General features: G+C 41.5%; 1 protein-coding gene across 1 annotated transcript; it reads left to right on the top strand.

Annotated features, from left to right (window-relative positions):
- Window positions 1–443: 443 nt before the first annotated feature.
- On the top strand, window positions 444–26,283 carry LOC119735719 (fibroblast growth factor receptor 2-like). Its single transcript, XM_038209617.1, has 16 exons — window positions 444–732; window positions 4,309–4,425; window positions 5,245–5,370; window positions 6,334–6,456; window positions 7,548–7,682; window positions 8,068–8,166; window positions 13,412–13,516; window positions 14,195–14,299; window positions 15,474–15,637; window positions 16,551–16,782; window positions 17,586–17,696; window positions 18,951–19,153; window positions 20,033–20,267; window positions 21,301–21,397; window positions 21,888–21,987; window positions 23,663–26,283. The coding sequence occupies exons 1-16, from the start codon at window positions 576–578 to the stop codon at window positions 23,753–23,755; spliced, it is 2,202 nt and encodes a 733-aa protein (XP_038065545.1). The 5' UTR covers window positions 444–575; the 3' UTR covers window positions 23,756–26,283.
- The last annotated feature ends 525 nt before the right edge of the window (window positions 26,284–26,808 follow it).

The following is a 26,808-nucleotide window of genomic DNA, read 5'->3' on the forward strand; positions in this document are numbered from 1 at the left end:
TGCGCGGACCAAATCACAATTTGTATGCCCTTTTCTTTTTGGCAATTTGGCATTGAACCTGAAGGTTTGTCAAAAAAAAAAATGGAAGCCGTGCACCGGACTGCGAGCTCGTATTTCTGTGAAATTCGGATAAAATCGGGTCCTACAATTGCTCTATTTTGCAATGGGACGCAGGCATAGTTTTTCGAAATGGCAAAGGGCCACAAAACTACTTTTCGAGGTGATCATCTTTGGAATTTGGATTACATGAGCCAAAAAAATTAACAGAAAATGAAACATGATGATCAGTCTTAATTTGATTAATGTCTATCACACCTTGAAGAGTTGGCAGTATTTTAATAATTAGTATCACTGAGGTCCGTGTGAGTCATTTCGATGTTTATAAATACCTCCCGTCTATAATGTCATTACTGGGACGGCCTACGTGCGTTGGGCATGATGAGTTTACGCGCAAAACACTGGGCTGCCGGATATATCAGTGTAAAATCGCAGTACCCAATGAGACACGAGAGGCAACGTCATTTGCACATATCTTCTTCTTCACAATCCATTATTCTTCTCGCATTTTACACCCGATGTTCGGATTTCAATTACCTGTTGAACTAGGGAACACGGTTGGGTACACCAGACTTTCAGGATCGGCTGTAAATGTTTCGTTCCAGGGTGATCGTTTTTGGAGAATGACCCATTCACTTTGTGGAATTGCGGTAGTGTTTTCATGCATCGGTTTAGGTAAGTGCACGGGGACTCTTCCAGTCCTCAGTCTGCAGCTTGTAATTACGATTTCCCAGGTAGCAAGCCCATAATGGGAAGCATGGGTCCGATATCAGCCCATCATTATGGGCGGACCCATGTGTGGCCTTAGGACTCTGCAGCCCAGATCCATAAGGGTCCCATATGGGCCCTTAGTCTGGGTATCACCCGTTATCCACAAAGCCAAGGGTCTCCTGTATACCGTCTGATATGTCTAGACATGCAGATATATATATGCAAGCCGCGTGCCAGCCAATCGGAGTCGACTTTACTATATCGTGACGGAATTTCATTCCAAAATCATCTAAATGGTTTGATTGGTCAATTTGAATGCGGTGTTTTGTAATACACCAATAGCAGCCGGGCGCATCATTGCGTAACTTGATACAGAGAGCCTGACACAGGTTTTTTTTTTATCAATTGTTGTCTTCGACACGCAACCGATGAATGACCGAAGACCCGATCAAGAAAGCGTCAGTTGATGGGTCGAAATCTAGAGGTCCAGAGGCGGTTGTCTTGCCTAATTAATCATTATCATAGATCACGGCATCCGCCGTGGTTTATTACATAGACTAATGGGCCATAAGAGTTTGCAAATATTGATCCCCTATGGAGGAACAAACCCAGTGGGCAAAATACTTTGTAGTACTGAAGCTTTTAAATCGGTTGTTATGGAAACAATAGATATCCCACGGACTCGAAATACTATTTATTTAATCAAGGAAACTTGCATATAATTATTTACGGAAATGTGTCATGTGTATATCTGTACAAGAGAAAAATGATTAATTCGATGTATGGTCAATAGGCTCTGAATTAAGGCTATCAGGAGAATTTCCCTTACCAGTGCTTCAATGAACTTTTGCAAGGTTGCACTCTCCACAGTACCGAGAAAAAATCCTCAAACTAAACATATCGAGAACTTTTTTAAATGTCGGCAAAGCTCAATCCTAATTATGTGTCTGCGAGAGCAAATCGAATAAAAATAACTGTACCGAGACCAAAACAATTCACGAAGGTGATGATACAGGGAGAGATAATATTGTATTGCCTTAGCTTGTCCTTCAACAATGGCGAACGGCATTTGAAATTGAATATATACGGGTACCAGTACTATCCGTTCATACATGTTTTGCCTCCAGTATCAATTTGTTTTTGGATGATTGCAAATCGCTTTTAAACTACAATTGACCTTCATTCATCCAAGCCAGGAGACTTATGGACGTTTAGATTTGGAAACCATTGCATGCATTTCTGTTCTAGTTATAGGGATAAAGAAAATGAATTTTTCGTGAGAATCAGTCAAGTAATTAACATAACTAGCATTTGCTTGAGGTATATTTCGATTCAGGAGAGGGCCTGTTTGCGTAGAGAAGTCCTAGCCATTAAAACATTTCAAATATCTTGGTTCCTTGTTGAATGGTTTCCACGTAATATGTTGAATTCTGAAGGATACTTTGTATGGTTATTTTCGATAATGAATTTATTATACACGACTTTTTTTAGCTTTACTTTTAACTTTATGGAACTTATCTTTATAAAATTTCGCTTGAGTAATCTTGACATTGGCATTTAACTGTGTTACTCGTAATTTTTGTAAAGTTTATTTTTGCGATTAATTGAATTTAAGACTCCATCGGTCATGCATATTTAGTTTGTGAGAGGCCTTGGTTTTCTTTAAGGGAAATAATATTTTCTTAAAATTCCAAGGGAAAATTATCAATAATAAGATTAGGTAATAGAGTTTTCCGTACAAGTAATATTATTCCAAATTGCGTTGTAAACGCAAATTTTAAACCTCTCCAATCTGTCCGCTGTAACTTGTCTATTTAAACGAAAAAACACGTTTGCATTACTTCACAATAATATTGCTTTATTTCGCGAATTTATTGTATTATTTTGCAAAATTACTCCTTATTTCGCCAGACTATTGCATTTTTCCTCAAAAATATTGAGTTATTTTTGTGTTCGCTTTTAAATCCAGGCACGAACCGGCTTTCGTATTTGTTAAAGGGAAATGTACAACATTTGATTTTGCTCCGATTTTCAGAAATAATTGGATTTGGAGGATTAGTATGTTATAGCAATATTGTTAAAACGACTTGTTTCACGTTTTGGGTTGATATACATGCTGGAAAATTCAAGAGAACCAATCATGGCCTTCATTTCGTTTTGTGATGTTTGCAAATGTTGTATCTTCCCTTTAAGTAATCAACATCGATAATTGAAAATATTGCCTTCGCTACCTTTAACCCTAAAGGGGCCGGGTTATTTTGACCATCTCTCAGCCGGGGGGGGGGGCGGATTCCGCCCCCTCCCTTAAGATCTCGACCATCGAGTGAACTCAGCACATGCAAGAGCAACTCTCTCAAACATACCCAAGAAATTTCATGACTATAGGTCAAAGGGTTTTGGAATTATGGCTAATTAATTATTCATATGTACGAACGGCAATTCTGCTCTGTGTACACGACGTATATGCGGAAATTCATTTTTCACGGCGCGTAGCGCCGGACAATTTTTAGCTACGCGGCAACCCGTGGTCCGATTTTTATGTTTTTGGTATCAAAAGATGCGCAAAGCTCGAGACTAAAAAGTCATAACAGCTCGGGTCGCAATTTCTTTTTTTTTAGAGGCTATTGTGGAAAATGTTGAAGGGGGGGGCGGATTCCGCCCCCGGAACCTTTAGGGTTAAAGAACTAGAAGTGCTTGACAAGAATGTTGCACTTTTTGCCGCTGACTGATATAACGGAGCGTGATTTTTGCGCGGGGCGGCCCGGGCTTGCATGCAAAATTTCCGGTCAATGTTACTTTTCGTTGCATGATAAAATCATTTGTAACGGCGTGGATGGTATCCAGAAGTAGATGGTTACTCTTGTACACGTGCGGAAAGGATCCCTGCTGATTTCCCTCGACCTCGTGCGCTAGGACATCGTTCGTTCAATGGGAGACCGTTCGCATGGACATCACAATCCTTCTTTTTGCTAATGCAATTTTTTTTTTTACGGAATTTATTTAAGGGGGGCCAGACAAAATTTTTGGGGGCTACAGCCCCCCCCCACCTAGCCCCCCCCCCCCCCCCCCCCGTAGAACCGCGCCTGACTGTAGATTGTTTATAATTTAATTTGAACAAATCTGCATGTGATTTTAAGTGTTTATAGTGTATATCAAGTCATTCTGGGGAATTTGGCAGATTTTTGATAAATCTAAACAGATTTTCGAAGTGCATTTAGCAGAATTTGGCCATGACCTTACGGTCACCCTTGGTTTGTGTCTGTTGAGCTACAAACAAAGAAAAGAATGTTTCAACCCGATGCAACTTTGTTTCATTAGCAGCACTGAATGAGAATGGGATTTTTTTTGTGCAAAAAATGTTCAAGATTATTTTTCCTTCCAGCCTCCCTTTGGTTACGTTAATTTGATTGGGTAAAGTCCAAATGGCCACAACATGATGATGGTCTATTGAATACCATCTCAAAATGGCTTCTAATTTTGTTGGCATGGATTTCTCTACATTTCCGGATGTGCATTGACACGTGTTTTCCCAACCAACAGTGAGTGCGCAAGGGACTTGCTCTCCTCGCTGGTGTTTGAATGGCGGGACATGTGACGGTGATCCTCCCGGCTGTTTGTGTCCGGAAGGGTTCGCTGGGTTCTACTGCGAAAGAACACGTGAGTATTAAATAACTCGCCAAAATACCGGTCATTTTGTGGGTGCTGTGCAGTGAAATGTTTGGGCAAACACACATTGTTATTATTTTAGGCCCCAAAGTTCCGTGTTAATTTTGATGTTCCACAATTTTTAATACAACATTATTTTGCCGAAATCATGCCATCACATTGCTAGCTGCAAACCGCTATTTCTGGTGCATTAATTAACTCTCTAGCGAGTGTGAAAAATCGCATATAATTCAGGACTGTTGGGCCAAAAAAAAAGTCTCCGGTTTCTGGTATGCGCAAGCGTCGCCGTAGCCATGCGCGTCGGCAAAATGAATTTTTTTTTTCAATGAAAGATGATGTCTCAAAACCGCCAAACTCACTGGTTTGACTGGAAACCTGCTGCCGCACAATTTTAACGTGTTTTGAGATTGGTTTAAGGTCGAGAATAAGCTTTATGTGGCCTCTCGTGACTCCCATTATTTGCAAGTTTAGTCAGGCACCATTTGCAGTCATCAGCCGACATTTGAAGCGAAAAAATCCCATGACATGCCAGTGATGACCTTATCGATTTATATTAATCATTAAAGCAATAAACAGAGCATGTAGTGAATGAATGGTAATGCATTAAATTGTATAAAAATATGGAATGTATTCTAAACAATGGCACTACTGCTTCTGTATTCGGGCTTCTGCTTGTAATATTTCAAAATATGATAAGGGAAATCTTAAAAAATAAATCATATCCTTATCCCATTCATTTGTCACATTTTTCAATTGACATGAAAGTTCACGAATCATTGTTCCAAAATTCTGATTTTCTCATTACCCCAGTAACTGGACTGGAGAGATGCGTGGAATCATTGTGTATGAATAATGGAGCATGCTCACCAGACATGCCACAAAAAGTAGCCTGTGATTGCGTTGATGGATTCACAGGAAATTTCTGCGAAACAAAAGGTTGGTGTACTTTTTTTCATAATCGCTTGGCATGTTGTATATGATTCGTCATCATGATGACACAAGTTTGATATGGACGTATGTATAAGGGTTGGTGTTCATACCAAGTTTGAAGTTTACGTGTTGATCCGTTTGAAAGAAAACCTTCTTTCTTGCTGCTTCACCTTCAATATGGTATTTTAGCATGGGGTATAACACCTACCCTATATCAATGCATTGTATATTGTGCCAAAACAACCACGTGTTTATGTATTACTGTATCAATTTGAAACAAATAGTCTACCCAAAGCAATACATTCGCTATTTAACAAAATCTCGGATATTCATTCTCATAATACGAGGTCAGCCTCAAACCTTCATCCCCATAAAGCTAGAACATCTCTTTATACTTATCGACTGGCAGAAATCAAGGACCTCTATTGTGGAACCAACTCAAACCAATGTCTGTAATGAGATCAATGGAACATTTAGACAACTACCTGAAATCGTTGTTGTTGTTGACAAATTATACTAATATTTAAGTATCCCAATCAATACTCAATTTCGTGTCATCTCACGGATTGTTGAAAACTATCATTATTTTATAATTCCTGCCCCACTTTTGCCTCTTTCCCTTTTCCTTTCTTTCCTGTATGATTGTAATTTATTTCCTTCCTCGTAAGCCATGGATACAAAAGAAGTATATATGTATACTTATTAATACGAATGTGAATATGTACTTGCTGTTAATTCAATTTCTTTTCAATTTAATCGAATATTCACTTGATATAATTCAGCTAAGTTTATGTATTTTTCTTTTCGCCTGCATCTCTCGTATCACCTCTGTTAGTGCCCCACATAACTCAGCCGAATATGTAGATTCTTGCTAATTCTGTTTTTGTGATATAATATGAACATAAAACATAAACCATAAACCATTAACAGCAGCAACAGATTACCTGTTTCCCTATTAAACCGTACTAGTGTGCGAGATAGATCCGGATTGTAACGGCGGAGAATGCATGAATGAATCATCGTCATCATCGAATCAGGAACCTAAGTGCGTCTCATGTCCGGTTGGATTCACCGGTCCATTATGCCAAACTCGTAAGTGAACAAGTACGGGAGACCGCCAATTAATAATGCGAATAAAGCCTGAAAATTGACCTCGAATAATCTAAAACAAGTTCTTTTTTTGTGCCATAAATTATAGTGTGCGAAGTAGACGCGGATTGTTATGGTGGAGATTGCATGCATTACTCATCATCATCGACTCGGGACGTGAATGCGTGTCATGCCCGGTTGAACATGCTGGTCCACTATGCCAAACTCGTAAATGAACAAGCACGTGATGCGAATAAAGCCTGAAAGTTTACCGGGGAAAGAAGCATTATCCTATGTTACTTTAAGTCTGAGTTTTTAAATAACCTTATTTAAACAGAATTCTCACGAAAAAAAGGCATTTGTACAAAGAAATATATGGTGCCAAAAATGACCTCTCTTTTCTGAAAATCTAAAATACATGTGGACTAACACTCGCTCAAAGATACCAATTTACGAAATAATTTTGTGACGGTCATTGGGTAAGAACTGAAACTTAAATAGGAGACTAAAATGTCTTTTTTGGACATACAATTGTTTTGGATAAACTTGAATGACTAATTCTCATTTATTAACAAGTTTATAATGACCGTTAATAAGAACTGTATTCAAGCAAGCCTACTATATCTAGAATCCATCGGATGTAGGTAGGTATATATCTTCGCGTCGTTATCATTTTTTTCATTCTCACGCAAGTGTATGTGAAAACAAACTTGATCAACTATGAGATCTAGTTACAAAAGTTCGGATGTGTAGCAGAAAGGTCGTCAGTAAAAATCGTTTTGACCTATCACTGATTGATTTTTCATTATTTTTCTTGGAACGGTAAGACAAAATGGCGTACTTTCAGGCTCTTTTCAAAATACATGTTAAATTAAATACTTCCTTGAGGGACAAAATACTCGCTAAAAATAGCGAGATATGTTGAATATATTCTTTATTTGAGAAACAAGAGTGTGCTGTTCAGTTTTGTGTTCAATACCAAAGCCACATGTTGGACCTTTGTGTTCGTCCAATCAAATCTCAATAAGATTGACTGTTTTTTTTTTGTGTAAATGAAATAATGTTCCCTGTACTCGAACCTCTTTACCCGTCAGCTTTTGGCGAATTCTGTGGGGAGTTGGAGGGGATGTGCCTCAACAATGGCTCGTGTATGCCTCCGAAGGGCAATACGAAGGGTAACAAGTGTACGTGTCCGGACAACTACAAAGGACCTCTCTGCCAACTCTACGGTAAAACTTGTATTAATTTTGTTCGCTAAATAGTTAACAGGGAGGGGAAGGGGAGGGGGGGGGGGCTCCCCGGCGTCCTAATTTGATGCGGGACCTGTAAGTTACGGATTCATAACCTTCTTGATTTGCTTTTGGCCATTTCTGCGCATCTCTAAAGCTCACCATCGCATTTCCCCCAAATCACTGATCATCGTTAGTGATGTGTTCCGAGCTATGTGATCGGTGCTCGGGCACGGACGCGTCCCAGCCTACAGAACCATCACTGTAACCCCAAAATCGGATTATATAACTTGTGAGATTATCGTACATCAATTTTAAACCAATCCATAAACATCCGATATCTGGCTAGGTCTGATTTGTCATTTGTTGCTGTTTGTCCCCTCAGGTGTATGCTCGGGGGTAAATCCTTGTCATAATAACGGTACTTGTGTGGAAGGAACCTGTATCTGTGTCAGCCCTTACAAAGGACTTTTGTGCGAGAGAGGTGAGTGGTTTTCACCCCCCCCCCCCAACATTCTTTTTACCCCTCCCCACAGTCCGAAACTTGGGTGTTGTTTTCGACAGTTCCATGACAATGAGCAAACACGTAGCAAACATATGCAAACCTATCAACTACCACAAACAGGAACGCGTATCCAAGATTCGTAAATACATAGACACAAACACATGCCACGCCGCTGTCCGAGCACTTGTACTATCCAGACTCGATTATTGCAACTCTCTTCTCAATGGTATTAATCAGTATGAGGTTGATCGACTCCAACGGCTTCAAAACAATGCCGCTCGTATCACATTATCTCAACCCAAATACACACATGCCTCTCCACTCCTTCAACAATTACATTGGTTACCAGTTAGACAACGCATCAACTTCAAAACAGCAGTTTTCATGCACAAAGCACTTCATAACACAATGCCGCAGTACATGGGTTCACTCAACCAATAATGCACCCAGCCGTAGTGGCCTCCGCACCAGTAACAACCTTAGAGTTTCACGCATATTCAAAAAGGCAGGGGACAGGGCCTTCTCTACGGTGGCCCACAACTGTCACGGCAAAAGCAAAAGCGCCACGGCAAGCGCAAAAGCGCCGCGGCAAGCGCAACAGCGCCGCGGCAAGCGCAACAGCGCCACGGCAAGCGCAAAAGCGCCACGGCAAAAGAAAAAGCGCCACGGCAAAAGAAAAAGCGCCGCGGCAAAAGAAAAAGCGCCACGGCAAAACAAAAAGCGCCACGGCAAAAGAAAAAGCGCCACGGCAAAACAAAAAGCGCCGCGGCAAGCGCAAAAGCGCCACGGCAAGCGCAAAAGCGCCACGGCAAGCGCAAAAGCGCCACGGCGAAAGTAAAAGCGCCACGGCGAAGGCAAAAGTGCCACGGGTTTATTGGGAAGGGGCGTAATCATACATGCCGCTACTACATCAAAAAATAAAATGGGAAGGAGAATGGCCGCCACCAGGAATTCTTATTAAGCACAGAATTTAATTCTTTGAGAAGTGATTTTATGGCTGAGAAAATAGCAAGGCCAAGGAAAACCGGTCAGGAAAAAAATCGTCGATATTAATTTGTTGTAGGATAATTATTATTCCAAGAGAGTTGCTGCCGTGAATCAGAGTTTATCAAGGAGTGGGACTCGCTATCAGCACCATCAGGGCCGTTCCTCATTTCTGCAAACAATTACGAGGACGGGAGGCTCTGTGAGCTGATGCATTTTTTGAAGAGTTTTTTCCCCTTCCGACTAGCATGCAGAGAAGAGTTCCGTTAATTTGAGACTTAGTTCACCCATGGGCGTCGCGAGGGGGGCAAGGGGGCGCTCCCCCCCCCCTGGAAAAGCACACAAAAAAGGAAGGGGAAAAAACTGAGAGAAAAATAAGAAAAGAAAAAGAGGCGCGAAGTCATAGTGGTGTAAATTGAACGAGTTGGGGGGGGGGGCAAAATGTCCCTGCCCCCGTCTAAAACTGAGAAATCGAGAATTTGTTCAGAAATACAAGAATTTTTTGGGAAAAATATGTTTTGCCCCCTTTAGAAAAAATTCTGGCGACGCCCATGAGTTCACCGGTGTGTACACACAGACTTGTTTCACATACCTAGTGTGGACTTTCCTTTCTTTTCGTGTAGTTAAGGAACACCAGTGGAAAAACTCATTTTTCTCAAACTGTGAAAACTCTTACAACCCAATTTTTTTTCAATGATTCCCTTTAGTGTTTCTCTTCATTCTGCTACAGATAAACCTAACCCAAAAATGCCTCTAAACCTGTTTTCCAGAAATGGGGAAACACTGTGTGGACGTGGGCAAGTCCACACTTCGTCGCTGCTACCTACATTATGTGGACGTCTTTTGTTCGGAAGTCCACACTGCGTATGTAAGACAAGCTCACCAGTGTAGGCACACAATTGAGCTGCCCAGAGTTTGGATATACAATAAGAAAGAAAGAAATTAACTCAGAACCTAGAACTCATTGGCCCACCCACCCCCGGCTCAAGAAACCAACAAGCCGAACAAGACCTCATGATGCTTAGCGATAGCGATGATGAGTTGCCATGTGGACAGTCTTCCACATCATCGTAGAATCAGCCTGCAGGGCAGAAAGAAGGCTTGTTTCCGGCATCAAATAGTTCCGTATTCACTCGAAACAAAGCAAACGGCTCTTTTCAGAGCCACCAAATTTTCATAGAAGAGCTTAGAACTGTGCATCTCAACGATAACACTTCTCCTTTGTTTAGTGTCTCTCCCTCCCCCCCCCCTTTTTAAAGTTAATTTCTTTCTTTCTTATTCTATATCCAAAGTCTTCGCCTGTGTTACGTTCCTTACATGAAATCCACGACCTAACCTCCTCTGTCGAAAGCGTTGCAACTGTCTAATAGAACGATCCATTTCTCGATTTGTGAGTTATCTTCAACTCAGTCGTGTTTATTGGGAAGGGGCGTAATCATACATGCCGCCACTACATCTAAAATTAAATGGAAAGGAGTATGGCCGCCACCATGAATTGAGAAGTGATTTTATGGCTGAGAAAATAGCAAGGAAAACCGGTCAGTGCAATCAACGTTCAGCGAAGAGTTTTGAAATTCCCGCTCTCTGGGAATTTCTAACCTAATGGGCCCGCGGGCGAGTTACGTGTTGACAAGCCTTACCCACCCACTGCCGCAGCCCTGCAGGAGAGCCTTAATCGACTTCCTATAGATGTGTATGATATACTGAAAAAGAAAAAAAAAATTAACTCATACACTCTGGGCAGCTCACTTTCGTGCCTACACTGGTATACACACCTGTGAAAAAAGGCTCAAATTAACGGAACTCTTCTCTGCATGCTAGTCGGAAGGGGAAAAAAATGTTTTAAAAAATGCATCAGCTCACAGAGCCTCCCGTCCTTGTAATTGTTTGCATCCCACGAAATGTAAAGAAATGAGGAACGGCCCTGATGGTGCCGATAGCGAGTCCCACTCCTTGATAAACTCTGATTCACGGCAGCAACTCTCTTGGAATAATAATTATCCTACAACAAATTAATATCGACGATTTATTTCCTGACCGGTTTTCCTTTGCTTTGCTATTTTCTCAGCCATAAAATCACTTCTCAAAGAATTAAATTCTGTGCTTAATAAGAATTCCTGGTGGCGGCCATTCTCCTTCCCATTTTATTTTTTGATGTAGTAGCGGCATGTATGATTACGCCCCTTCCCAATAAACCCGTGGCACTTTTGCCTTCGCCGTGGCGCTTTTGCTTTCGCCGTGGCGCTTTTGCGCTTGCCGTGGCGCTTTTGCGCTTGCCGTGGCGCTTTTGCGCTTGCCGCGGCGCTTTTTGTTTTGCCGTGGCGCTTTTTCTTTTGCCGTGGCGCTTTTTGTTTTGCCGTGGCGCTTTTTCTTTTGCCGCGGCGCTTTTTGTTTTGCCGCGGCGCTTTTTCTTTTGCCGTGGCGCTTTTGCGCTTGCCGCGGCGCTGTTGCGCTTGCCGCGGCGCTGTTGCGCTTGCCACGGCGCTTTTGCGCTTGCCGTGGCGCTTTTGCTTTTGCCGTGACAGTTGTGGGCCACCGTACTTCTCAGTGTCTGGTCCCCGATGCTGGAATTCCTTGTCACACAACATCCGCAACATCAGTTCTCTTGACAACTTTAAGGGCAGACTGAAAACTGATCTGTTTTCTCCACATAATCTGTAAATTGTCTTCTGGAGTTGTCCTTAGTCGCGCATTGTTACTTGAGAAAATGTGCGCTATAAATCGTGTTATTATTATTATTATTATAGACTTGACCCATTCCACCAAATAGTGTTGCTGGTCCCATAGGGCCAGCCTACCACTCTTTATACCTATCCCACTGACTCACTGACTGACAGTCACATGTGAATTAGACTTGCCTAATAAGTACCACCTTGACCCACAAATTTAACTCTCATTGCTACATTGATTCCTCAGACCCAATGGCTCTGGGACCAGCTTTTCTAGACTTGCCTAGTCTTTTTTTTTTCAGACGCTTCCTAAGCAATACCGTGCGGGCATAAAGGGGCGGATCTTGATTTTGTTTGCAGGGGGGTGTCAGGCCCGTCGGATTTTTGCTATGTCCGATTGTTGTGGACAAGCTGACATTCATAATGCAGCACATTGTCACTGATGCACGTTGTTGTTGTTTAGGTGTCATAAGTAGTGTGTATGTTAGTTTGTTTCTGCATTCGATAGGGGACGTTGAACAATAGAGGACAATAGGGTCCCGAATTCCCGAGGGGTCCCCAATTTGGAATCGTGTACAAAACATATCTAGGAGGTCTTTCTAACAAGTTGTAGTAATAATGAAAGAGGGACAACAGGGAGTCCCCAATTGCAGGCAAATGCATACTAGTCTGGGTGCGTGTACAAACACTGCCTTGTAGGGTACCGGAACAATGGGAGGTACCCCACAAGGAATGCCCACCGACTTGCGGGGTACCGTTTTGGTACCCCACAAGTTTTTCACGAAATAGATATATGGATTTTACTCAAAAACTAGGAATTACCAAGCCGGGTTGATCCGTCGCAAATGGAAGAGTTTTAGGAAAGGGATATTAAGTCCGAATTTCAGCCCAGGAAATTAACTATGGTTAAAATAAGAGAATTTTGACTTAAGTGTGCGACGTTGCAAATTTTTAGTAAACGAGAACAAAGGAAGTACCCCACTTCTATGCCTATGTAAGCGTGGGTGGGTGTGTGTATGTGGGGGGGGGGGGGGGTCGACCCCTCTGAATCCGCGCCCGGCATGGACACGATTATGTAGAGGATGGACATTCATTGCAGTTTTGTCGTTAGCCTGCCGAAAAATGCAGGTATGTAACTTGTTTGGAAACAACAACAGATGTCAACAACTCATTTCATGTCTTCCATGGCATTGCCTGCACGCGGTATTTTTTTCGTGTTCATTTATTTTAGTTTACTCTATGATGGATGCATTGAGACGGTGAATATCACCTAGTTTATAGACAACCTTTTGAAGAAACTTTACAGGGATTATTCATCATAGTAGATAAAGAGCTATATGTCAAAGCCTATGTCTCTTTATCTACAAAAATTAGCCAATTGACTGATCGTTGGCAATATCACCTACATTTCTTGATTTCTTCTTAAATGACAGCAAGCCAAACGGACTTTCACGGGGTGTTTAATACCAGTACGATCTTTGCTTTGTGATAATTATTCAGTAAGTTTCTTTTGGGATAAATGCAAGTGAACCTATATGCTTTTAATTCCGACATATTGCTTGGTTTATCAGACCCAGGTTGTACTGCTGACGCTCAGTGTAAGAACGGTGGAACTTGCCTGGACACTGGTGTGTGTTTCTGCCCAGACGGCTACACCGGGTCAAGATGTGGAAGGGGTAGGTAATGTTTGTATCGGCCCAACAAACGAAATCAGTGACAGCAAAAACAGGACAGTGACAACAAGTCAGCGATAACAGTATATACAAAGACGGCCGCGACAACCTGTGACAATGCGGTTATGACCACGACAAAAACTGTGACAATGCAACAACGCCCGGACCAGGACGATCAATTACATTACATTTTAAAGGCAAGGACAACACACCGACGGTGACATTAATGACAAAAATGACATTAGCGAAATGACGATTATGAAAGGGACAAGAAGACGATGACACATAATTGAGAATTTAATTGAGAGGAAGCAGTACTTTAATAGCATAAAATGAAATCCGAAACCAAATGTCCATGAGGAAGATAAACCACTCAAATAATTTTAAAAATATGTTGCATCCGATTTACCTTGAAATGCTGAATTCAATTTTGACTGTTTAATCATCCAAATTGATCGCATGTATTTTGTTGTTAGTTTTGTGCAGGGCTGAAACAAAATTACAAATAAAACAAAAACCAGAAACAAATCAAAATAAAAATTAACAGATTTGTGTTTGTGGACAAACACAGCTGTTTTGGCAACAGTTTTAGTAACACCTGTCATACGTAAGAGTTTAATTACGCATATTATTTTATGTGTCAGATCTGTTATTATTCTGGACAAATGTTTCTCTTTTCAGGGCTGGCCTGCACAGAAGACAATGATTGTTTGAACGGAGGCAGTTGTAATGCGAATCGAACTTGCAATTGCGTACCCTACCATCAAGGGATGAATTGCGAGATTGGTGAAGATGTATTTTTGTTGAGAGGCTTAAAAGGGGGTGCTTTCATGAAGCACAAACTCAAATGTAATGTTAGCGATTAGAACAACGCATATTGATTTGCAGATTGTAAACAACAACATTTATATCATGTTGGCAAAAGGTATGGATTTACAACAATAAATAATAACATTCTTAATGGTATGTATTAAATTACAATTATATACACAAGTGATTAATTAATGAATCGGTAATTACCAACATGTAGGAATAATAATGAAGCAAAAGCTTTCAGTACATTACCTACATTGAACAAATGTCAGACCCGAAAAGGTTACATTACAGAGAATGTGGAATGCTCGAAGACATTTCCGTGTCATGAAATGAATACAAAAGGTACTTTTGAGAGATGTTTTTCAGGTCCTGTTTCGACCGGAACGTGCAATTTGTGCAAAGTCGTTGGTGGGGGCAGCAAACAAAACATAGTTGTATAAACGAGTCACGATTTTTCTGATTTTACGAAGAACCCGACGACTAGCTGTTGATTTCATTTATGCGCTCGCCGACCAACAAATTACTCTATGAATTTCAGTTTTATAAATATATAAACGCACATTACAAAAGAATGGGAGTTCGTCATTATGATATATATGGGTCTACTCTACAATGAAATTGCAGTTCATTGGAATACTTTTGATTCACGCTGAAAAAAATAATAATACCTAACTAAAAACAATATACAAGATTTGATTTTGCTGTAATTCAGAAATGTATATTTTTTTAATACCAAATTATGTTACACTGATGACCTGTTCAAAGTTTTGGGTTTATATTTGCTTACTACGATTTTTTTTTTATTCTTTACATTACTTTACTTTACGTTACTTTACATTACTTCAGACGAAACAGGGCAATTTATAATCGTCGGGGAATTGTCAGGTCAGGGAACCAGACTAGCTGGCTTTCACCCGTTCACGGATACAGTGTAACTGATTGCAAAACAATGTCGACCAATAAAATTATTAATCCAGGTCACTTTCTTTTGGACTCACTCTGTGTAGTATAGTAATTCCTACGAATTTACCCAAATGTGAGCAAATTCATGTAACGTTATCGTGTGCAGCTACGTAATTAATAGGGCATGTACTAATGATAAAAGACGTCCCAATTACAATTTGTGAACCATTTCTTCTTGTAGGTCCTCCACCAGACGTGACTATAATAATCACCGTTGTTGCCGTCGTAGTAATCCTACTGGTCCTTATGGTCGTCGTTCTTTTGCTGGTAAGGAGGCGTCTCGCCACGAAGAGGCTCCGCAGAAACAGCGGGCACGAGGAACTGGCACTGGGCGACCGTAATGTGGTAAATCATTGTCAAGTCAGAGTGATTGAGGGCACCATTACTACTTAAGAAGTAGTTTTTGACCAGTTTGTTATTGTAGAAAGTCTTTAATCTCAAATACTCCAAACTATCATGGGATTAATTTCATGAAGTTGTGTGCCTGGCACAAGGACGTCCGCGCGTGTACGCTCTGGCCTCATGCGCGAACGTGTGATCACCAAAATGTTCCCAGCAAAAGGGCATATGCAGAAAACTGCATCTATTTTAATGAAACTGAAGAATCTGTCAGAAATTAACAGTAGTTGTTCCAAAAGTTATGATTCATACAAGGTTAACCGTGCGCCGTTTATAATATTTGCGGGCGGGAATTATATTCCTACTACGAGTGGGGGAATTGCGGCCTTCCCATGCAATTTTCTTGAAAGTATTTTTCGCGTCACAACGCTCATATTACGCCCTTTTGCCGGGCACCCGATTTACTTGGACCTATAAAGCCTTTTTCTTTCCGCCGTATCAGGGCTATAAGATAGATTTCCTTTAGGTAAAGTTAAAGGGTTAAACCTGTATTCACAGGAGTGGAGTGCCCATCTTTCTTTCGTTAGCGAATGGGCTAGACTCGTATGCTGCTGTGTGTGTGTGTGTGTGTGGGGGGGGGGGGGGGGGGGGATCGCCCAACTCCTCCACAGCGAGTCTGTTACCTTCCCAGTATTGAAAAATGCCGGTACCCATTTAACACCTGGGTTGAGAGGAGTAATTGAGGTAAAGTGCCTTTCTCAAGGGCACAACACGCATGGCCACGGTGGGGCTCGAACCCACAACCTCTCGATCACGAATCCTGTGCTCCACCGCTAAACCACACGTGCCCCAAACTTCCTTTAATTTCAACCAATTGATGTCGTTAATAACTCTCTCTACTATATCTTTGTATTTTTAGAAGCGGAGTAACGCCTACCTTGGTTTCAGTGACGAGGACAAACCCCCAGTGGCCAGACGACCCAACGAGCTGAATTACGAACCGGGAAGTAAGCCCAAAGAATTCCCGAGGGAGTGGCTCCACGTGATGGAACAGCTGGGAGCAGGCTCGTTCGCGACTGTCCACAGGGCCGAAGCCGATGGAATCATCAAGAAGGGAACCATGACAACAGTTGCCGTCAAGATGCTCAAAAGTACATCTTTTTCTTTTCTTCTCCTTTGTCACATCATGTCAGTGCCCCAATTGCAAACTGCAATGCAAACGGTTTTTTTCCCAGGACCAAATCAAAACAAATAGTTGGTAACAAGTAGCCCCAGCTGTTAAATTGGAGTATCAAAGAATACACACTTACCGAAAGGTTCATGGGCGTCGCCAGGATTTTATTTGGGGGGGGGGGGGGGACAAAGCACATTTTTGGCCCAAACTCCTTGTTCTTTCGCTTGCATATTCCCAATTTATCATTTTTTTTCGGGGTTGGGCGGGGGAACATTAATCCACGGAGCCAAGTCTCCTGTATAACGTCTGATAGGCCTTTGTCAAAACATGCAATTTCCCCGCAATTTTGCGCCTCTGCCGATCGGAGTCGACCTTACTAAACCGCGTTGTCTAATATTCCCAAATCAGGACTAAAACTCTGATTCGTCAATTCGAATCTAGTGTTTTGTAATGCAACAACACCGCTGGCGTACGTGTCGCGTGATATATGTCTTTGTTGCTGTGTCTACCGGTTTTTTATCCGTATCTAGACGCGACATAGGTGAATGACCGAAGACCCGACATAGGCGCCCTCTGATTTGTATAAATCTTAGGGCCAATGTGCGGTTGTCTTGACTAATTAATCAGCGTTTCTGTTCATATGAAATAGACCGCGGCATTCGCCACGGTCTATTACATAGACTAGCAAACCCACGCTTTCTCCCACAAAACAGTTCATTTGTTTTCATTTCAATGTGTGTCTGCATCCGTTTTGATTAAATGTGGCATATTTTTTGACAGCCACGGCGACGGAAGGAGACAAGAGTGACTTTGAGAAGGAGAGGAGTATGTACCTGACCTTGGGCAGTCATCCCAACGTGGTCACAATGCTGGGCTTTTGCACAGAGAAAGGTAAACAGTAAGAGAATGAACTTGTTGAAAAAAATATTTTACAAGTTCCTCATTCACACATAGCCTAGTGTGAGTGCCCCTTTAAGCAGCTTAGCTCTAACCTTCCGGGGTATTTTGGCTAGAAGCCCTGTTAAACGTAGCCTTTAGTGAAGTCCCACGCGTTTACCCGGACACGTGACGCACCCCGGATGCTGACACGTAAAACGACTAGGACGAGCGGCGTAGCCGCGAGGGCCTTTACCATCTCGTGGAGAACGCTTGTGTTTTTCTTTACATTTGTCTACCGATTTGGTAGACATGCATAATGCATTACCCGTTGTGAATTGACCAATGAAAAAGCAGCATTACTAAACGTAAATCATGCAGCCGTCGTCTGGCACCAGACAGCCATGGCGCGCGTGCTGTTGCTGGTAACCGCAAACCACCGTTAGATGATTGGTTTAAATTGCTTGATTTATATTACGTAAATAAATGAATAAGTGATTAGTTCCACGAGATAGTAAAGGCCCTCGCGGCTTTGCCGCTCGTGCTAGTCTTTTTACGTGCCAGCATCCAGGGTGCGTTACGTGTCCGGGTATGGTCCGGGTATAGGCGCGTGGGACTTGACTAAAGGCTATGTTAAACGCAACAACATGTGCGGCAAGACCAGTTGGTATAAGATTTGAGACTTTGCATGGTGGGGTATCGGTATTGTTTCGGTTTGCGGTAACACCATGTGGTAATAACTACTGCTTAGAAGATATTAGTTGGGCCAAAAGTGTCTGGGACAACTATTTGAATCTTGAGCCCAGGCCAAAACTACGTCAAAGTCTACATGCACAGTCACCGAATGGCAGCAGGATACAACTATGGCATTGTTCGATGGAATTTGCTCTCATTGTTTCAGAAGCGGCCCGTTGAGGTACTGGTGTTGGTAGCTGAATGCATCAAAGTGCACTGTTCCACCTAATGCAAAGTGTTGCGTCTGGCAGGGTTAGGGTTAAGCAAAAAAAGAAACCCTGAAAAATCCTAGTCAAGCCAATCCCCTCTTACAAAAACCATGTTGGTGTAATCCAATCCCTATAATAAGACTAGCTTGCAGGGCACGGATAACCAATCATCCTGTTAACAAGACTAGTCAGACCTTGTTGATCAGGTGACAGTCGTCTGACGACTACACAACCTAATTGGTACAGACAGAACACAGCTGCAGTGTATTTGGACAATATTCAAACTGTAATGTAAAGTATTTTTGCACGGGATGGGTCACTTTAGAACCGTTCTACCTGATCATGGAGTACCTACCAAACGGCAACCTGCAGACGTACCTTCGGCATTTGCGGACTGGGTCCAAGGGGCAGTACTCTGATGACTTGAAGGAGCTCCGGGAAGAGAAGAAAAATGTCCTCCTTCCCTGGGAGATATTGTCCTTCGCCATCCAAATCGCTGACGGGATGGAGTTTCTGGCTTCGAAATCGGTAAGAGTTTGGTTGTCGTGATTTTGTGTCTTGAAATTTTCATTTTCGGGAAAAAAAACCCACCAATCTGCTCCGGACATCAATGGCGTGTCTTACTTTGAAATGTTCTTGTTGCATCGTTGCTATATAAGTGGCAGCAGACACATTGAAATCTTTAATTCGCTGGATGAAGTAAGTTTGTATTTTTATTTACTTTGATAAGATGGTTTATAGACCATATCACATTTAGCTAGAAAGATTGTAAGCGATGGTCAAGTGATGCCGACCAATGTTCAAAGCTATCCATCTACCCAAATCTACCTATGTTCATCATTCGAATTAAGGAGGTTTTAAAGTTTTCACAGTACGCTGTGGAGAATGAGCTGGTTGTTTTTCCCACGTCCGGGCGTGCAACCGGTTGGAATGACGTCAGAGGTCACAATGTTCTTTAAATATTTACGGACATTTGCAAGATAGAACACAATGCCTCATTGACTTTTTACGTTTTAACTCCAGATTTGATAATCGCAGTTTATACTCGCATATGCAAAAAGTGTTTGCAGCCGACCTGAGTTTGTAAACGTAAACACCGGGGCAGTCGTGGACCTAGGACAAACGGGTTAGGGGACAAACAATACGTCCACGATTGAACGAACGTCACGGTTGAAATTGGTGTGCAAAACCAATAAGAGCTGTTGCTAAAAAGAGTACAAACAAAGGTATGATTTGAGGATTAGGGACAACAGGGGGCCGTATTTGCCGGCAATTACGAAAATGTTTTGTGTTTGTATGTGCTTGCCTTTGTTGAATTTCGTCCTACCGAACTATAAGCAGGCTATATATCTTGTGATAATATAATGATAATTAGTAAATTAATAATTGCACCTTTTTATTTCTCAGTGTATTCACCGTGACCTCGCCACGCGCAACATTCTCCTTGGTGATGACCTGGTTGCCAAGGTGTCTGATTTCGGACTCGCCCGGGACATTCAGGACTCGAGCCAGTATGAGATGAAGTCACATGGCCGGGTACCAGTCCGGTGGATGGCGCCAGAGTCGCTGCTGAACAACATCTATACCAGCAAGAGTGACGTCTGGGGGTTTGCTGTGTTGCTATGGGAAATGGTAACTCTGGGTAGGTATACTTCTATTTTAATTTAATGCCACGAGGCGCCAATTATATGGACCTGCCCCTCCAAAAAATGGTTACCATGGAAAAAGGTTTTACTCAGCAATATTGGGTTACCAACAAACATGTAGCGGGATTTGTACCACATGTGACTGGTTCACAGCTCTTAACTTAAGGTCGGCAGCAATGTTTTATAATTGTATGTACAGGTATGTTCAACCCCAAATCAAAAACTGTGTGTCACGTGCAAAATCATGCTTTGAACGAAAACTAATTGGTGCTTTTTTGTATGACATATTTTTTTCGATTGGTGATTGAATCTCAGAATAGGTGACCAGACATCGCAACTATAGGTATTATTGTCTAAGTTACTTTTACGCCAACACCCGTACATGGATAGGTTAGGCCCTGTATTTAAGTTTACAATACTCAGCTTAATAAATAAATACATACAGGGGGCTAATCGTCCTTATTCGCAGCAGATGCTTAACAGGGAAGGACGCGGCTACAACCTGGACGAGCCGAAGGCATGTAAAGGTGTCTCGAGGAGCCACCCTAGGACCCTTGTCTTATCACATCCACACTAACTGACCTATCGCAGGGCCCTTGTCTTATCACCGACCACGGCCAGAGCGAAAGTGTTTGGTTTTTGCGGAGAGAGGAAAACCGGAGGGCCCGGAGAAAAACCCTCGTGAAGAGAAAACCAACTCTACGCACATAATGACCCGAGCCAGGAATCCAACCCAGGCCACACTGTACTCGTGAGAGGCGAGCGCTTATTATTCATGCCGCTTAACCTGTTTTCCAGAGAGGGGGAAACCTTGTGTGGACGTGGGCAACTCCACACAACGTAGCTGCTACCTGGTTTATGTGGACCTCTTTTGTTCGGAAGTCCACACAGTTAATGTAATGCTTATACCAGTTTTATGCAAAAGTCATAAGTGTTACGAGACTTGCAAAGGAATGAAGGTTAAAATGAAAGGGACACAATTCCATCAGATTTCTTCTAAATTCCATAGTTGTATTGATTGTGTTGCAGGTTCCCATCCCTACCCCGGCATGTCATCGAAGCAGGTAATTGACGAAATCGGTGCCGGATACCGTCTGCCCAAACCAGAGAGCTGCAGCGAAGAAATGTAAGTTAAACGGATAAAATCATTCCATCTGCTGGCTTAGAAGAGGCATAATGCTGTCGAGCATCCACACTAATTGACCTCTCGCAGTAGAATCGCGTTAGAATCGCGTCGACGCAGCTTGTGAAATAGTGTCCAATTACATGATATACAAACGGACGCGGAACGCGCAAAATCTGAGCCAAACAAAGCTTAGTGTACAAAAACTCTATAGGGTTGTCTAAGGGGCGTGGCTAACTTGCAAACGGCAATTGGTCAATTGTTTCCTAGCATTGACGCCACCATTTTGTGCGCAGCGTTGGCCGTGCATATTCATGGCGTCCACACTTTGCTTTTCAGGTGCAGCTTTCAGCGACTGAAGACTTATCAAACATTGAATGTTATGTAGAGCATGTGACGTGTATAAATGCTTTCCAGTGAGAATATTAGCTATTTGTAAGCAAATTGAATGATTATTCAAATGTAGTCTTGTGTTTTTTATTTTATTTTATAGATATGACATGATGAAACGGTGCTGGAACAAAAATCCTGCGGACAGACCAACCTTCACTGAAATATGTAAATTACTAAACAACATGCTGGCAGACGCTAGTGTAAGTGGATCATAATGTGTTCACCTCTGTTTACACCAAATAACCGACCAATAGACATTGCTTTTCATTTAAAACAAACAAACAAACACCCCAACAAACGACAAAACACGCAGTGTATGCACAACAACCAGTTTAAAATTGGTTTCCACTGGGCACTGTATACAATACAAATGACTACACACATGTACAAATAAAACTCATTATCAAACACAAAATGCAAAACTAAAACAGAAAAAGACACTCTGCAAAGGCCTTATGAGGGCGTTAATTGTAAGTTAGTCTATCAGTTCCCAGATACATTGAACTTGCGTGTAACAGCTCGCTATTGTTTTGCTAGATAATTCAGAGAATCCGTCAGGGGGCAGTATCAACCTCGTCCCCAGGGTGTCGAGCAGTACGCACCCACCACTACCTGCTCTCTCACCCTGGTATTGGATCATTTGCATGTGCAAGATTTTTGAACACGTATGCAAATGAGGAACAGTCTGGTGCCTGGATATGCGTTACACTTTAGCGTTTGTTTTTGTATACGGTGTCTGGGGTAAAAACAGAGTCAATTCGTAGCAGCGCGAGCACGGCGTGATCGAGTTACGAAAACACGATTTTTGAAATCAAACTGCTACGATCTTATCGAGACAACATGCAGTATCATATTTCATATTAATATGAGCAAATTGGAAAGGAAATTAGTATTTTCGAGAAGGCGCGGACGAATGATCGCGAAAACACGTACTGCACGTTGTGAATAATAGCACCAAGTACACAGTAAAAATCCATTACTAGCCAATTTCGGTATCCAATCAGGATACAGGAAGAAAGTTTCCTATCCAGTGTTTACTATTCGAAACGCGGTTGGAAATAGAGTAAGCCCTGGTTCGAGGTTGGGGGCAGTATAGCTTTGCACAATAGTTTGTACAATACTTCCGCCATTGGAAGGGGCGCGTGTGTATAGAATGATCATGTGCCCGAGTGCGTCAATGCCAAGGTACATTGCGTGTATATTGAATAATTGTGAACAATTACCAACAATAAAATAAACTAAAACATTACTTTCATTCTCAAAATGTATGAGATCCCTTAAACACATGGTATATTATAAGTTCCCCGGCCAATTTCCTCAAGTTTTCATTCACTTCTGATAATAAGTCATTTATTTTCGTCTGAATTTGAGAATCGCTCTGAACACGCGTTTCATTTTCGCTACCAGAGCATTCGATTCTATTTCAGTTCCATCAATTTAAGTGATTGAGCAGCACCTTTCATTTATGTCCATTCAGATTCGTTCACAAGACTTTTTCTTTTTTGCTTTTAGAGGGCGATTTCAAACATTCAGCATTCTATTTCACTTTTACTTTGATGCCATCGACACCGGATACAATTAGGGGATTCTTTTTCATTAATCGTCAATCAAATTAGCTATACCTGAAATTTAGAAAAGGTATGCTTGCGTATAAACGAATGCACACGTAATGTAATTGGCCGTCTGTTTCTCTAAACCGAATGCGCGGACAATGACAACGATTGAACTTTCGTTGAATTGAAATAGGATTAAAGACGTGATTCAAATTCAGAAGAACAGGAACGACCGATTTTCAGAAGTGAATGAACACGTCAGGAAATTGGCTGGGAAAACCTATTTTTCTCTCTTCCAATCATTGTGTTTCTCTCATTTTAGGGCTACCTCGTCATGTCGGAACTAAACAGGGATGGCTACCTGTACCTTGAGCCTGGCCAGACCAAGAGTGTCAACACGGCTGGCGACTACTGAAAACATTAATGTACATGTATATATTTTGAATTTTCCAATAATAAAGAAAACATTTCGTATGCAAGGTAAATAGTTTAGGTGAATAGGTAGAATATCTTTGGTGCACAAAAGCATTTCTTGCATGCAGTGTGTAAACATGTTTAAATGTTTACTGTGTACTTTTTATTTTTAATTCAAACCTCTATTAGAGGATGTATGTAAAGACCTATTGTACAGTTAAGGGTTGGTTATTCCGGATGTTCCGGATATATTGAGGGCGCTATATCCTATTAGATCAATCAAGAAGTTGGTCCTTTCGGTTTTAAAATTGTGTTACGATTCTAAACGTGTACGTTTTAACAGAAATGTCAAGTATTGAGTAAGCTCGAGGAGCATCATTTTTTTACCCCGAGAAGAGAAGTGTTAAAGCGCCTTCAAGCGATTGAAAATGCTCTAATAATGTTCCTTTGATTCCCTGCAGTGCCAAAGTATTCGGATGGTGCTGATTTTTTTTAGAAAGCTATATCTTTTTATTTACCCATGTTAACAATTAGCATTATTCTGTGAGATGTACCCGATCAATCTGCAAGCGCATGTTGTCGTACTCGGAAAACTTGTTTTGATTATTAACAAGTTGCATGCATTACTTTCCAAGACTCAACACAGTTATGCGGTAATCTTGCATTTTTGCATTTTAAAAGGGTGCCAGTTGCCCTTAACCGAAGCATAAACACTGTATACTCACTGTCATGGCCAAATTCTGCTAAATGCACTTAACAAATCTGTCTGATTTATCAAAAATCTGCCAAATTCCCCAGAATTACTCGAAGTACGCTATGAACACCTAAAGTCACATGCGGGTTTCTTGTATTGCCTTAATTAAGACTCAAAATACATTAGGTAACATTAAGAAGTTATGAAATCGCGTCAATTTCAGGCAAACCGCGGTTGCATCACGACAAAGTCCTGGACGTTCCCAGTGAATCTCAGCACCTAGACCAGCCAACTCGGGCCTGTCCCATTATGCAAGGGTTTGTTTGAAAGGATTGAAGCTTTTATTTAACAAATGTTCCATTTTTTTTTCAAATTTGCAATTTTTTTTCTGTCAAATAACCAACCACTTGTGCAGAATTTTGCCAGAAATCAGCCAAACAAATCCATTCTGTCAAATTTTCTGTCAAACTGATTTTGTTTTAAATAAAACATCTGTCAAAGTTAGCCAAAATCGGCTAAAACTGTCACCCTGCTGTTGTTCCGATGGTTGGACTCGTACCCACGACCTTCTGCTTATTACAGAAGGAGTAGTTTGTGATTTGTTAATAAAAAAAAAAAATTACAATCATTTTGGACGATGAATGGCAAAAGCCACTATTGAACTTACATCAACGCGACACAAATTCCATCTAATGAATATTTTCTTTTTAATTAAGGGTGATGACGCGTCATCGTAATAATCTTTCTCCTACAAGAATCTGGTCACATGATTACTGCATTACAGGACATACAAAATATGGCCGCTACATTGCTGCAAGTAATCTTTTAGTAACAATATTGTTGTCACTGGTATTCCATAACCATTATTAACATAATGTATAACCCACCGAGCCGCGAAGCGGTGATGGCGGCTCATGCCTTTGTGCAGTAATTGGAGAAAATGGCGGCCAAACCCTTTGTGCCGCCGATCTCTTTGTGTCAACCCCTCCTGCCGCCCAGAGCTCAGACAGGTTGCAAACAATCCCTGACGATGCGAATGACCTATATTTTGTGCATGTACAGGCATGCGGGGGTTATTGACCTAGAAACACATGTGGTGATAAAATTCTCCACGTGGCCACTCCGTGTGATTTTTTTAATAAGCTGCTCCCAGGGATAAATATAATGTAGTTGTGTCAACTATATTATAACCATTGCAATTGCGCACCGCGCGGTAGCACCTTTACAGCTGCACGCAAGCATGCAAAAGCTTTTTTAATTACCGCCCCAAAAGAGACGCGCATGAAGATGACATCCAGTTTGAGTTGTTGGACAGTCTTGTTCCGTCTTACTTTTGCCAACTAAAGTTAGTGTGGTGTAGTCTGTACCCTGGCAAAAATAGGCCCATACTTGCCTCAAAACTCCTTTTTTTAGTTAGACTTTAATATTATTAAGCTTGTTAATCTTTGTTGTTTTACTTACTATATTTTCTCAATTTTTTTTTGCCTTTTTAACTAATTATGTATATAAATAAGTTTATAATTATGTTATTTTATTTTAAATAATTTCATTGACGTCGTTTTAGGGAAACATACGCGAACCTCTGAGACGGGTTGCTGCAAACATTTATTTTTTTATCCTCGGATGTTTGACAAGTGATATCCTGTAATTTAAGATTATAAAAGTTATCCTTGGCATGGTTTATGAATCTCTTGAATTATTAATTAAAATGCGTGTGTTTTGAAACTGTGTGTTTAAAACCATGCATAGTTGGGCTAACAGTCAACAGAGAATTGAAAAAGGATATCAAAATTATGGCGAGAATAAATAAATGCCTGTTATTGCATTCCCGTTTATTTTGGTATTGGTTATGAATTTTAAATTTGATTACATTTAGCTTTGTAAGTGACAAAGGAGCAATTTTTATTCAGGAGCGGGGGGGGGGGACCCCAGTAGCTGACAGCTATCGACCAATCAACAGCCGTCCACACTTTTAAATCTTAGGCTGCGTCACAATTTCTAAATGCAGCTCTAGTTTGCAAGTACAGGGTCGCGTGTAGTGCGCCAGGTATAAATGGAGCAACGGATTCAATTCGTCGTGGAGCTTGCGGCCCAGCTACGTTGAACGGATGACACTTAGCCTACCCCACGGGAGTTTAGGTCTAGCTTTGTTTAATAACTGCACACTGATCAAGGTGGAAGTCCTCCATAGTGACCTCACAAAATTGCAAGGTGGAAGGAGAGGAGGGAATATTCACTATGACGTACCTTGCCCTCAACGCCGGAGAGCAGTCAAACTCGATGGTACCACCGAGTGGTTGGGCTTGGGCAGCAGTGACAAGTGAGCCATAAGTCAGGTTTCCGATGTAGCATGGATTTAG

This window comes from Patiria miniata, unplaced genomic scaffold, assembly GCF_015706575.1.
Source record: "Patiria miniata isolate m_02_andy unplaced genomic scaffold, ASM1570657v1 HiC_scaffold_29, whole genome shotgun sequence".
In the NCBI taxonomy this organism is placed as follows: domain Eukaryota; kingdom Metazoa; phylum Echinodermata; class Asteroidea; order Valvatida; family Asterinidae; genus Patiria; species Patiria miniata.